Genomic DNA, 12,003 nt, shown 5'->3' on the forward strand with positions numbered 1-12,003 from the left:
TGGTATATAACCCGGTTGGAAGGTAGGACAAACCAGCATACCTCTCTCGGGCTCTCTCTTCCTCGACATGTTGGCTACTCTCTCGCTCCTTTTGGCCACTGCCGCCTCTGTCCTGGGACATGGATATGTCTCAGAAGTTACTACTTCTGCAGGAAAATACACAGGATATTTGCCTTACCAGGACCCGTACACAAACCCCGCGCCTGCAAGGGTTATCCGCAAGATCCCAGGCAAGTATAGACGTTGGCTCTGACTGTATGCACCCTAACTGTTACTTTATGCAGGCAACGGGCCCGTTGAGGACGTCAGCCTCATCGATGTACAATGCAATGGATGGTCTGCAGGTGGCGTAGTTGGATCCGCACCTGCCGCCGCCGTTGCCACAGCTGCAGCTGGCACTACAATCTCTTTGTAGGTCCCCAAACGATACGTAGCTGCAGCGTTATCTCATGCATTTGAGTAGCAAATGGACCGAATGGCCTGACTCCCACGTTGGCCCGGTTATCACATACATGGCTCGTGCGCCCTCAGATATCACTAAATGGAACCCTGGAACCTCGTATGGACATTTCTATAACACATAAATGATGTCTCACACTTTAGACTTAGGGCTGTTTGGTTCAAGGTCGCCGAGCAAGGTCTTGTAAACGGCAAATGGGCAGCAACTGATATCCTCAAGGCCAACAACTGGGTCTACAGCTTCAAAATTCCAGCCTCTCTTGCTCCAGGCCAATACATTATTCGGTAAGCCAAGTCCATGGCAGATTTTTCTTTCAAACCTCATTAATCTGTTAAAATTAATATAGGCACGAACTTATCGCATTGCATGCTGCATATTCATACCCTGGAGTTCAGATCTATCCCTCTTGTCTCCAAATTAGCGTCACTGGTTCGGGAACTAGTACAGGACCAAGCAGCAAGGTTTCTTTCCCAGGCGCATACACCCCGTCGACTCCGGGCGTAAGTCGATCTTTTGTCTTGTAATCCCCGCCAGTAACCAAACATATGACCTAGATCGTCTATGATGCATACAAAGGCTCGGCTACCTATCCCATCCGTAAGTTATATCTCCTACGTCCACAACCAGGTTAACTAAACTCTAACAATTCTTCGTACTTTCTCACATTAGCCGGTCCTGCTGTGTAAGTCTATATCTCTTGGCAATTTGTTCATTTCGATACTAATCCTTGCCTTTCCAGCTGGACCGGTTAAACGTTGCAATTAAGCCAGTGTGGGGGAATTATTATATTGTCATTCTCTCTGCCGCAATGTTATCGTCTGTATATTAGTCATAGGCACAATCAAAGCGTTCGTTATCAGTTTATGAAATAGAAGAAACCGTGAGGTGTCGACGGCCAATGACCGATCATGGCTCGGCCGGTCGCCTTTCCAAAAATCACCAGGGTTCGCGAGCGCTCGGGGGCACGCATTGTTTTCCGTAAGTTCGCCGAGCTCCACAGATGCTTAGTCACCTAATGATTTATCCTATTGTGGGATATTGAAGTGACATTTGGGTACCCAAATTGAGTAAAGGATGTGATGACCAAGCCTCCTAAATTACTTCGCGAGCCTCAGCGAGTGTACGGAGAACCATGGGTACTCCCAAGCACTCGCGAACTCGGGCGATTTTTGTAGAGATGTCCCCGAGTGTTGTTCAGGGCCGGTCAACCGGCCCGATAACAGCTCCATAACCCGGAAGTATTTCACCTAACTTGACCTTCCCCACATTCCCCAACGCTTGATCTCATGAATTCAACGTCATCTAAGCAACTATATAAGACAAGTCCGAAAATGTTGACTCTCCCTCGCTTTCACCCAATACCTTACCCGGAATGCAGCTTCTTGAAGCACTCTCCGCACCTCTCACACAGGCTTCTCAATGGCTCACTTCTTTGTTCTCTCCTGAAGATGCTTCACAATCTCTCTTTCCTTTCATTCCTAGACCGGTTAAATTGGCGGTTTTGCTGGTCTTGATTCTAAATGCAAGAAGTTGGCCTGGGGTTTGGCATTGTGAGTCTAATTATTACCTCGTCAGACTTTCATTAATTATTGCCTATGAACAGTCCGCGTGTTCAAATCGGTCATCAACTATCGACTGAACGAGCTTTTCACCAAGCGCAAAGACAGCTATAAATTTATTGCCAGCCTTAGCCCTATTGGACGAAGCGTCTTTCCTACCGCGGACGGCGCAGACCCGGGTGCCATTAGTGTGCTGAAATCCTGGGCTGGTAAGGAATTTCCCGTTTTTGTGGTGGAAACGGGTGTCTGACTGTAGCGGAATCTTAGCCTTGGACGACTGTGACTTTAATGGACATCTTTCGAACTCGTGTTATGCGAAGAATTTGGATCCCGCTCGGATGCAAGCTTGGGTAGAATGGTGTCCTTCTTTGTTCCAGGACGGAGCATGGGTTGCGTTGGGAGGTTCGTGACTGTGATTTGGCTATGCATGATAGAGTACTAAAACGATTTTTTTTAGGTGCACACTACCATTATATTAGGGAAATACCTATGAATGCGTCGTATGAGATTCGAGTTAGTATTGGTGGATGGGATGAAAAATGGGTATGTGTACAGCGAGCATGGCTCCTTACTTCAAACTAAATGTTTTGGTTAGATCTACCTTGTAGCCAAATTCGTTACTCGTCCTAAAAGAAAGTCTAAATCAAGTACACCAAATGCTCATTCGGCCACCGCTACCTCGATTCCATCTATTACTACTCCTTCGACTCCCCTCGGCACCGAGCCTTCGACTCCGGGCGAGCCAGCTCTGAGTTCGAGCGGGAAAGTTACGCCCCTGGACGCATCGCGCGTGGACACAAAACTTACCTCCAAGCCTATCCTTCGCACTCATGACGACGATGGCGCATTGATTCACTGTGTCGCTGTATCAACCTATTGTTGCAAACATGGACGGGTGACCGTTCCCCCCAAGATCGCTGGCTATCTCTGGGTTCTCATTGACCGAGGGTATGTAAAGTCACAAATCACAATATGTTTATCACTATTTCTAACGTTTATTCTTTACTTTAGTGGGTGATTCGAGCAACTGGGAGCATGCGACGCATCTGCGTGAGCGTGGATCGGCTCGTATGACCGAGTTCCTGCGTGGTGGATGGAAAACAGAAGAGAACAAGTTCTGGGAGTTGGGTCCCGAGGTCGAGGCGGATCGAGCAAGGCGGATCGCAGACTTGAAGAAGCTGACTGAGGGATTGGATGGGTTGAGGGCTTATTAGTCTAGCTGAGCGTAGCGTCTTGCTATTAGAGCCCCCTAATGAATGTGCATTGGTTCAGATTATTAGCTTTTGTGTTCGATCAGGTGTATCTATGATTTAATATTTTCTTAAAATGGATTGGCGTTCATCACGTGTGGGTGGCAACAGAACAGGACATGCTTTAGGACTACCACCTCGATTGAGATTCTCGATGAACCGCGCCCAAGCTCCACACTCCCCGAGCAGCGCGACTTATAGTCCCCCTTCGCTTCCAGAATATCTTTCGAGGAACCATGCTTTGAACGTGATTGTGGGCGTACCCACAGACGAGGAAGTAAGGGCCATTCACGATACGATTAGGGCAGTGAACAGTGTGTCGAACTGTGAGTATGTGTGTTCGATACACGCTCCGTTGATGACTTTGCGTTAGTCCCTGCATTATATGACCATAAATTATCTACCCAGCTAGCGCAACACCTCTTTACTGTTCAGATGGGTGGGTTTGAACTGGTTTGTAGCAATGATAATGGTTTCATAAATTAACTGTAGCTATACCGGAATGAGTATCCATCTAGTATCTTTCCAGGGGTAAGTGTGCTATTCCATCATCCCGATAGTGCATTGCTGAGCGAACGTCAGGAGAATACATATACACCCCCGCTCATCCCATTACCATGTCTATATCCTTGGAACCGGTTATTGGGGCCCATCGGATGAGGAGTTAGAGTCCGCCTATGGAGTAGTCCGTGCTATGGAGAATTTGGCCAATAGTAGGTTTCCAAGAGGCTCGCAAGGATCCGATTGTGACTATGCATGTAGGTCCCTTCTTCGATCCAGTGTTGGGTGTCAAACTATCTCAGCATTTGTTCAATATACAGTTTGGTTTGTGGTACTTGCTTTTTTTATCACGCGTTGGCTGCTCATTCAATAAATAGCTCGCTATGTCCAGGATGCAAATCAGGGGCAGTTTACTCAGAGCCAAATACAGGGTCGACCTTCCCCTCCAGTTGATGAGGTTGATATTCCGGCTGTTACAATATCTAATTCCGTGTCCCATCAAGAAACACTGAATCCGACACACACCGAACCAGAATCAGCCACTCCCTCTCTGGCCGAGAACGCAACACACGTGCAACCTCGGTCGAGGCCAGGTGTTGAATCGCAGTCGAATGACAAACTCGATAAACTATGTGCCTATCAGCAAGAGACAAACAGGCTGCTGTCTAGCAATGAAGAATTACTAAGGGTCATTAAACTAACTTTAATTAGTGGTAATTCAAACACTAATGTCCGGGTATGTGGCTATTGAACATAGCTTACTTCGAACATTATGCACCTATGTGATGCTAACCGGGAATTAGTTTAATAGAGTTGGTAGTTATACCTCATACCAGACTATGAACGAAAAGGGAGAATTTCCATGGGTATGTTTGTTTATCATGGTAGCTACTTATAATGATTTAGTATCCCAACACTGTTAGATGTACCACCTCCAAAGTACATCCGGTGGGAGTTCAGGTGAACTCTACAATCCTGTTGTAGGAAAAGAACTTGTTGCATATCTCAAATTCTATAATATTGGCACTGAATTAATCGAAGAAGGGACCGAAAATCTCAAACCGAACAAAGAAGCGGATGCGAAAAAGGCCTTGGGGTATTTTTTATACTATCTCCGTCCGCTTGAAACATAGGTTCCGTTACGCTGAGAACGGAGCCATGGGATATTTTGATGTTCCACAAAGCCTGTTGTGCCATTCCAGAAGTACGTCTATGAGCAGCAAATGGCATTACAGCGAAGTCTAAAGTTTCTAGGATACCGTGTATGATCTGCCCCCCCCCCCATGTGTCATGTTGGAATATGCCAGTGTCTGATTGAATGTCACGTTATTTCTAACGCTTTTGGCTACGAACAAGGAGTGTTCACGCTATGATCACGTGTAGGTGGCAATCGCATCTAATTGATATTAATTATAATGTGAATATTCACGCCAACCACCATCTCAACCGAAGTTCCCAATATGACCCTGGCCCATCCAAGCTCGCCAACCAATTGTAATACTTACACCCCACCTCCTATTCCAGAATATCTCTCAAGAAGCCATTTTAAATACGATTGTGGGAGTACCACAGATGAGGAAGTTGAAGCTATACACAATGCAATTCGGGCACTGAATATCGTATCAGCTGGTGCGTACTCACTGAAGCTACTCTGGTGCTATATTAAATTGCCTTTTTCAGTCCCGACCTTGTATGACTCTAAGCTGTCTACCCAGCTGTCGCAACACCTCTTCACCGTCCAGATGGGTAAATTGTTTTACTACGAATAGTAGCCCTGGTTACATCCAGATTGCAGCTGTGCATAGGAATAAATACCCATCTAGTATATTCCCAGGAGTAAGCGCCACTCCGAAGACGACTGGCACCTACTAATATCACATCCAGGAAAACACGTACGATCCTCCGTCCATCCCATCCCACCTACCGATTAGGCTAGAACCAGTCATTGGGGCACCTTCAGATGAAGAGATAGAGTTGGCGCATAACGCGGTTCGCACTTTGGAGAATCTAGCAATAGTAAGCGATTGCAGGATGTTCATTATTTATAACTGATTAATAGAGTTTGCGTAGGTCCGTTCTTTGATTCTGCTTTGAGTGCCAAGATGTCTCAGCACTTGTTTAACATTCAGCTTGGTGGGCGCGATCGCTTTTCAAAACTGACCGAATAATTAAATGGTTATCAGCACGATTTATTCAGGACTCTAATCGCGGTCAATTCGCCCAGAAGCCGGAGAAATATACTTCGCAAAGTTTGACAAATATTAATAAGCCTCCAGTTCCTATTCCTGTGTCGGCAAACCAGCAAGAACCGCAACCTGTGGGTTTGAAGGACCCGAGTTTGAGTCCGACCATCTTTTCTCCCTAGGCAGGGCTTCCTAAGAACACCACGTCAGGACTGGAGACCACTTTAAAGGCGGATTTGAATGATGGAATCGAGAAAACCCCTGTTTTTTGAAGCTTGAAGAAACGAATCGACTGCTCAGCGGGAATGAAGAGCTATTAAGGAACATTGCGCGGATTTTATTTTCAACTTATTACTTGGGACACTGGAAGGTGCGGTATTGCCGATAACACCTTATTCATAGTATAATGAGAACTACTTCCTAACAATCACGCAGCGGTCAGAATACTCATACTATCATATGAACTAAAGGGGCGAGTTACCGTGGGTATGTGTGAGCTGCCCTTTAACAAGGGTACATAGATCAACCAAAGTCTGTAGATGCACCAACTCCGTGGCATTAAGGCGGAAAGCTTTGGACTCTTCAACTCTCCCAGGGTAGAAAACGTTATTGGGCATCTCGAGTTTTACAATATCGGTGCAGAACTAATAGATGAAGAGAGCGGAGAACTCAAGCCAGGCAGGAAGGGAGATGTGGAGAAGCTATTAAGCCACCGTCTGCGTTACGGATACCCGCCCATATCGTAGGTGGCATGACTTGTCATATGGTTATGAAGTGGCTTGTATTTTACCTACTAATCTATGTGAGCATTAGACCAGCGCCCTCGAAGATCTAGGTACGAGTGATTATAAAGTGGTCATTGGGGTTTAGAATTATTCGCGGCCGTGAGAAATCTTCCTGAGTGGCAGCCAAGGATAATTTGATGACACAAAACGATGCACCGTCTTCTGCCAAAATGTCACAGTTTATCGGAGCCTTTTACCCTTGTTCATCCCATCGCTAACTAACAATGGACCTAGAACTCAGCTGATTTTGTACCACTCCTATTCAGAACATTTTCCCATAGTATCTGGCTAGCTGTCTCAGCTTCTACAGGATACTAGAAGATGGTCACTTTATGGACCTCAGATCTGACGAGGGTACCGATGCTGAACAGCTTTTGCCCCGTCCGATTAGGCATCGCGATCGCGCACCTATATAGAAAACTGTTGTAAGCTCCAAAGCTAACAAGGTGAAAGTTACTACTCAAGTAGTATTGTTTGGGAATATTTGTCTTTCAAGCCGTGAATGAATAATTATGCACAACCCAATCTAATCAATTGCTTTGCTCAGATATCCAAGCGTGACGCTGCAATAGGTGGCGCATGGGGGTATATTCCCGAGTCGCATGCATATAGCACGTACCCTTGTACATGGACATTCATGTCTTTCCACCACTACGCATCCCCGTCTCCAATGCTCGTCTTTGGGATACGCGGGAATAAACCACGTGAGGATGGCATTTCGTGAAATTTGAAATTTGCTCGTGCGGGTGGCTATATAGGCTGCGGGTGGCGACCTCTGATTTTGCTGATTAATGTTGTCTACTACGCAATATTAGGAGAATTTAAACAGTAATCATTAGCAAAAACAATGGTTTTACGCTGCCACCCGATTGGCCGATCCCACAAGATTCGATTTGCCGAAGTGTCGTGTAGATGTGAAGTGGCCCTGTCCAAGGAGCCTCGGGCACGATAAGCTACTTCTAGCCGAGTGAATAATTTATTCATACTTCTTCTTGGGTTCATAACCACTTGGCCTGCCCCAACAAAATGGAATATCATCTCTTACCAAAACGAATAAACTGAATGGTAATTTTTATTATACACTTAACTAATTCTAAATAAATCGACACTCTACTCGTAAGGATCTTCTTGTCATTCGCAGACATGTAGCATCTGAGGTTGCCATATAAATGTTTACTGGGTTGTACGAGGTTGTATCGATGGGCCACTGGATATACTGCACCCTGACCCTACTAGCTATGCGATAGGCCCTTTGATGCAATGACTGCTGATCACGGACCGGCTGTTGTTAAGAACCGGTAACTCCACATGAATGCGTCTGCCCCAACCCTCTTGTATTCGTTATACACCAGTTCCTAGAGGTATAAATTGATAGGATATACTCCACATACGTGCTAGCATTGACGCACAATGCAAGTCCTCGATCTCCTATCTAACGTATCAAAGGAGACTCTCAAGCGGGCAAACCCACTGCCTTTACTTGAAATTACAAGTAGCTTCGAAAATTCATTCATTTCTAGAGCCATTAAATGGGTAGTTTTCGCGGTGTTGATTCTGAACGTCAAAAGTTTGCCTGGTGCTTGGCATGGTAAGTGTGATCTTTGATTCAGTTATCGTGAATAGAGAAGCTCAGGCCAGCTCAATTACTCATCTTTAGTACGCGTGTTGATGCCATTGTTGAAGCATCGATTAAGCGGGCTGATAAATAGGCGTGGTGATGGGTACGAATGGTGGACTAGTGTTAGTCCTGTTGGACGTAGTGTTTTCCCTACACTAGACGGTTCAGATAAAGGAGCTCTAGTTGTTCTGAAATGTCAAGCCAGTAAGCTTTCAAACTCTGAACTCTAGTTTGATTTTATTCACGGGTGCATGTATCTAGCCTTAGATGACTGTGACTGGATTGGCCACCTTTCAAATTCTTCTTATGCTAAGAATCTCGATCCAGCTCGCATGAACATGTTGTTATCGTGGTTTCCGGCTTTCTTCAATGATGGCGGAATGGCTGCACTCGGAGGTTTGCAGATTTCCTCAAAAAATCATATAATGACATCGTACTCACTATCCTCGTAGCCGCTCATTACCAATACATCAAGGAGATACCTATGAATAGAAGATACGAGATCCGCTTAAGTATTGGTGCATGGGAGGATAAATGGGTAAGAACGCTCGCTCAAAGAATTTACTAGCGCTTAAATACGATGCGATTGCCTCTGAACCCAAGGTATACTGTGTTGCAAAGTTTGTTTCTCACAAGAAACAGAAAATCAAATCTACAGAGCACAGCACCAACGCATCCACACCTCTAATTCCGCCCATCTCTGCCCCGACAACCCCGTTTGAAGCTGAAACCTCGACACCTGCTGAGCTGATCGACCGGAAAGTACAGGAAGAAAGGGACCTGGACACCTCTATCGTTGATAGCGGGCTCAAACCTGCTACCAAAAACAAAAAGACTCTTCAGACACACGATGATGATGGAGCTTTGATTCATTGTATTGCTGTATCGGCAATTTGTTTTAAGCACGGACGGATTACTGTACCACCAAACGTGGTCCTGGCTACGTCCGGATATTCATTAACAGAGAGTAAGCATTTTTTTAAGTAATGAGTGGTAATGATAAAGTATAATTCTTGATGTTTTCTAGCCGGCGACAAAAGTAACTGGTTGAATGCAAAGCGCCTTAGAGAACGCGGGACGGCGGCAATGACAGAGTTTTTCAGAGGGGGGAAGTTAGAGGAGAACAAGTTCTGGCAAGCTGGGCCAAAGGTCGAGGAAGAGCGTAATAGGAGACTAGCTGAGCTCAGGAAGTTGACCGAGGGAATGAATGGGCTACGTGTTTAAGATATTAACCCATCCGACCAAATGGTATCATAAAAAGCTAGAGACCACCCTTTAAACCTTGCAATATATTTTGTTAGGCTAAACCATATTGGATGCATATACTCATTTTCCAAGTTACCCATCGAGGTGTCCTTATGGTTAAAAGCATTTTGTTGTGGGGCGTCACGTGCTTATCATTATGTGGTGGCTGTGCCTACAACCCCAACGATTTTGTATCTCGGCACAACTGTCGCTTAGTCTTGGGTGTGGGGAGGGCATAAAACCCTCTCGCAGAGTTATCGTAATTACATCTAACGGCGACTTTAACAAGCAACTGAAAATGACATCTAATACGCGTGCGTCCCGCCGTTCTTCTGTGGCCCCTTCGCTTCAGTCCCTCCCCACACCGATCGCCCGGTTATTGCGACAAATCACATCTCTCTTGACTCCTGCAGACTCTTCTAAATCCATCTTGCCGTTTATTCCTAGGCCAATTAAATGGTTCATTTTATTTGTATTTTTGTTCAATGCAAGGAGTTGGCCGGGAGTATGGCACAGTAAGATAAGCACCCATTTCTGCTTTGCATAGCACTCACAATGGGGTCAAGTGCGTGTGTTTGCATCGGTGATCCGAATTCGACTCAACGGTTTATTGTATAAACGCGGTGATGGTCGCGCATGGTGGACGAGCGTCAGTCCGGTGGGCCGAAGTGTCTTTCCCACGGGATGGTTCCGATAAGGGTGCACTAATGTACTCAAGTGCTGGGCTTGTATGTTATATCCTCGCTTTCAGATTTCGCAGACTCAATGGGCATGTTTTGCAGCACCCGATGATTGCGACTGGAACGGACATCTCTCCAACTCTTGTTATGCCAAGAATCTGGACCCTGCCCGCATGCAAGCATGTATCGATTGGTTCCCTGCTTTCTTTGGTGATAATGGTTGGGTGGCGCTTGGGGGTAGGTTGCTGCACCAAACGACTATATTTCACTAACATTCCCACAGGAGCGCATTATCATTACATCCGCGAAATACCTATCAATGCACCCTACGAAATTAGAATGAGCATCGGAGGATGGGAAGATAAATGGGTAAGAGTTACTTATTGGCTGGTTATCAATTTGACCCACTTCATTTTATTCCAGATGTACTTTGTTGCGAAATTCGTCACCCACCCTAAAAAGTCCAAGTCAGGCTCTCAGGCCAAACCCACTCGAAATACCCACTCGAAACCAACGAGCGTTCCAGTCATAACAACACCTTCCACACCGCTAGTCACTGAGACTTCATCCCCTGCAGAGTTTGTAGCTGAAAATGGAACTTCTGGATCCTTTGATGTATCGACGGTCGACACTAAACTTGCTCCGGGAACATCCCCCAAACCTGTTCTGCGTACACATGACGACGATGGGGCGCTTATTCACTGTATCGCCGTTTCGACATATTGTTTCAAGCATGGTCGTATAACCGTTCCACCAAGAGTGGTACTAGCTATGTGCGGGTTCTCATTGGATGAAGGTATGTGCACATTATGACCAAAGCATATTGTGTACTGATTTATTCGTTCCAACCTCTTAGCGGGAGACAAAAGCAATTGGACGAAGGCCAATACATTGCGTGACCGCCATTCGGCTCGCATTTCTGACTTTTTACGAGGCGGGTGGAAGTCTGAAGATAACAAGTTTTGGGAGGTTGGTCCTAAGGTCGACGCCGAGCGTGCGAGGCGAGTAGCGGACCTGAGGAAACTAACGGAAGGCATGGATGGCCTACGGACATACTGAGTCCAATAGATTTGATAGACCACATGATCTACACCGGATAAGGGTTATTTAGAGACCTATTTGGACCATGATAGTATTGAATTCAATTGACACATAGCCTTATAGCAAGCGACGATAAGAAAAGTAGAACTTATTGATGAAAGCACGGATAATACATGTTAGATTTCCCCAATAATTGAACAAGCACCAAATACCAATATTGTAGAAGGATTAAATGGACTATAGGAAACAAGCTAAGAAACATATCCATTAGTGAATAGCCCGATACTTGCTCTTTTAAGTTTGACAAAGCTCAGGGAAGTTAGCTGAACTCAAGCGGCTGATACAGAGTTGGTCGTTCTCTATCGATTTTTCACGTCAAAGCAGCGGGTATCTATCGTGGAGGTCTCAAACCATTCCAAATAGGCAGATCAATATACGCGGGCAGTCCGTTGAGACTCATTAAACTCTTGTGGTATGCTAAGGAGAAGCATATTCGCGACACGGGGCTAATGATCATGCTCACCAAGTAAAGTTTCCCGGTGCACGTATATGTGAATTTCTCCAGCAAATATTGCTTGCCTATCGTCATTAATAGATTGAATGCGAGTATAACTTACCAACATAAAAACAGCAGACAATAAGGACCGACGGTCATATTACTCGGAGGATTGGCTGAAGAGG

General features: G+C 45.6%; 5 protein-coding genes across 5 annotated transcripts; all 5 read left to right on the forward strand.

Annotated features, from left to right (window-relative positions):
• Window positions 1-67: 67 nt before the first annotated feature.
• RhiXN_10337 (glycoside hydrolase family 61 protein) lies at window positions 68-1,212 on the forward strand (the record flags this gene model as incomplete). The annotated part of the gene is made up of 8 exons (XM_043330153.1): window positions 68-242; window positions 285-411; window positions 464-559; window positions 610-744; window positions 807-960; window positions 1,015-1,057; window positions 1,130-1,142; window positions 1,200-1,212. 8 exons carry the CDS (start codon window positions 68-70, stop codon window positions 1,210-1,212), a joined length of 756 nt encoding a protein of 251 aa, XP_043184250.1.
• Window positions 1,213-1,832: 620 nt separating this feature from the next.
• On the forward strand, window positions 1,833-3,233 carry RhiXN_10338 (glycoside hydrolase family 61 protein; the record flags this gene model as incomplete). The annotated part of the gene is made up of 6 exons (XM_043330154.1): window positions 1,833-2,010; window positions 2,064-2,228; window positions 2,287-2,421; window positions 2,477-2,562; window positions 2,615-2,967; window positions 3,044-3,233. The coding sequence occupies 6 exons, from the start codon at window positions 1,833-1,835 to the stop codon at window positions 3,231-3,233; spliced, it is 1,107 nt and encodes a 368-aa protein (XP_043184251.1).
• Window positions 3,234-3,423: 190 nt separating this feature from the next.
• Window positions 3,424-6,699, forward strand: RhiXN_10339 (laminin domain protein; the record flags this gene model as incomplete). The annotated part of the gene is made up of 13 exons (XM_043330155.1): window positions 3,424-3,595; window positions 3,643-3,708; window positions 3,788-3,800; window positions 3,852-3,982; window positions 4,032-4,094; window positions 4,148-4,506; window positions 4,574-4,636; window positions 4,694-4,866; window positions 5,251-5,399; window positions 5,451-5,516; window positions 5,566-5,606; window positions 5,655-5,786; window positions 6,493-6,699. The coding sequence occupies 13 exons, from the start codon at window positions 3,424-3,426 to the stop codon at window positions 6,697-6,699; spliced, it is 1,635 nt and encodes a 544-aa protein (XP_043184252.1).
• A 1,449-nt stretch (window positions 6,700-8,148) lies between these two features.
• RhiXN_10340 (glycoside hydrolase family 61 protein) lies at window positions 8,149-9,580 on the forward strand (the record flags this gene model as incomplete). The annotated part of the gene is made up of 6 exons (XM_043330156.1): window positions 8,149-8,326; window positions 8,396-8,560; window positions 8,618-8,752; window positions 8,809-8,874; window positions 8,925-9,323; window positions 9,384-9,580. 6 exons carry the CDS (start codon window positions 8,149-8,151, stop codon window positions 9,578-9,580), a joined length of 1,140 nt encoding a protein of 379 aa, XP_043184253.1.
• Window positions 9,581-9,899: 319 nt separating this feature from the next.
• Window positions 9,900-11,340, forward strand: RhiXN_10341 (glycoside hydrolase family 61 protein; the record flags this gene model as incomplete). Its single annotated transcript, XM_043330157.1, has 6 exons — window positions 9,900-10,116; window positions 10,168-10,259; window positions 10,353-10,518; window positions 10,565-10,650; window positions 10,705-11,077; window positions 11,138-11,340. 6 exons carry the CDS (start codon window positions 9,900-9,902, stop codon window positions 11,338-11,340), a joined length of 1,137 nt encoding a protein of 378 aa, XP_043184254.1.
• Between the last annotated feature and the right edge of the window lie 663 nt (window positions 11,341-12,003).

The sequence above is a fragment of the Rhizoctonia solani genome, chromosome 11, assembly GCF_016906535.1.
Source record: "Rhizoctonia solani chromosome 11, complete sequence".
In the NCBI taxonomy this organism is placed as follows: Eukaryota; Fungi; Basidiomycota; class Agaricomycetes; order Cantharellales; family Ceratobasidiaceae; genus Rhizoctonia; species Rhizoctonia solani.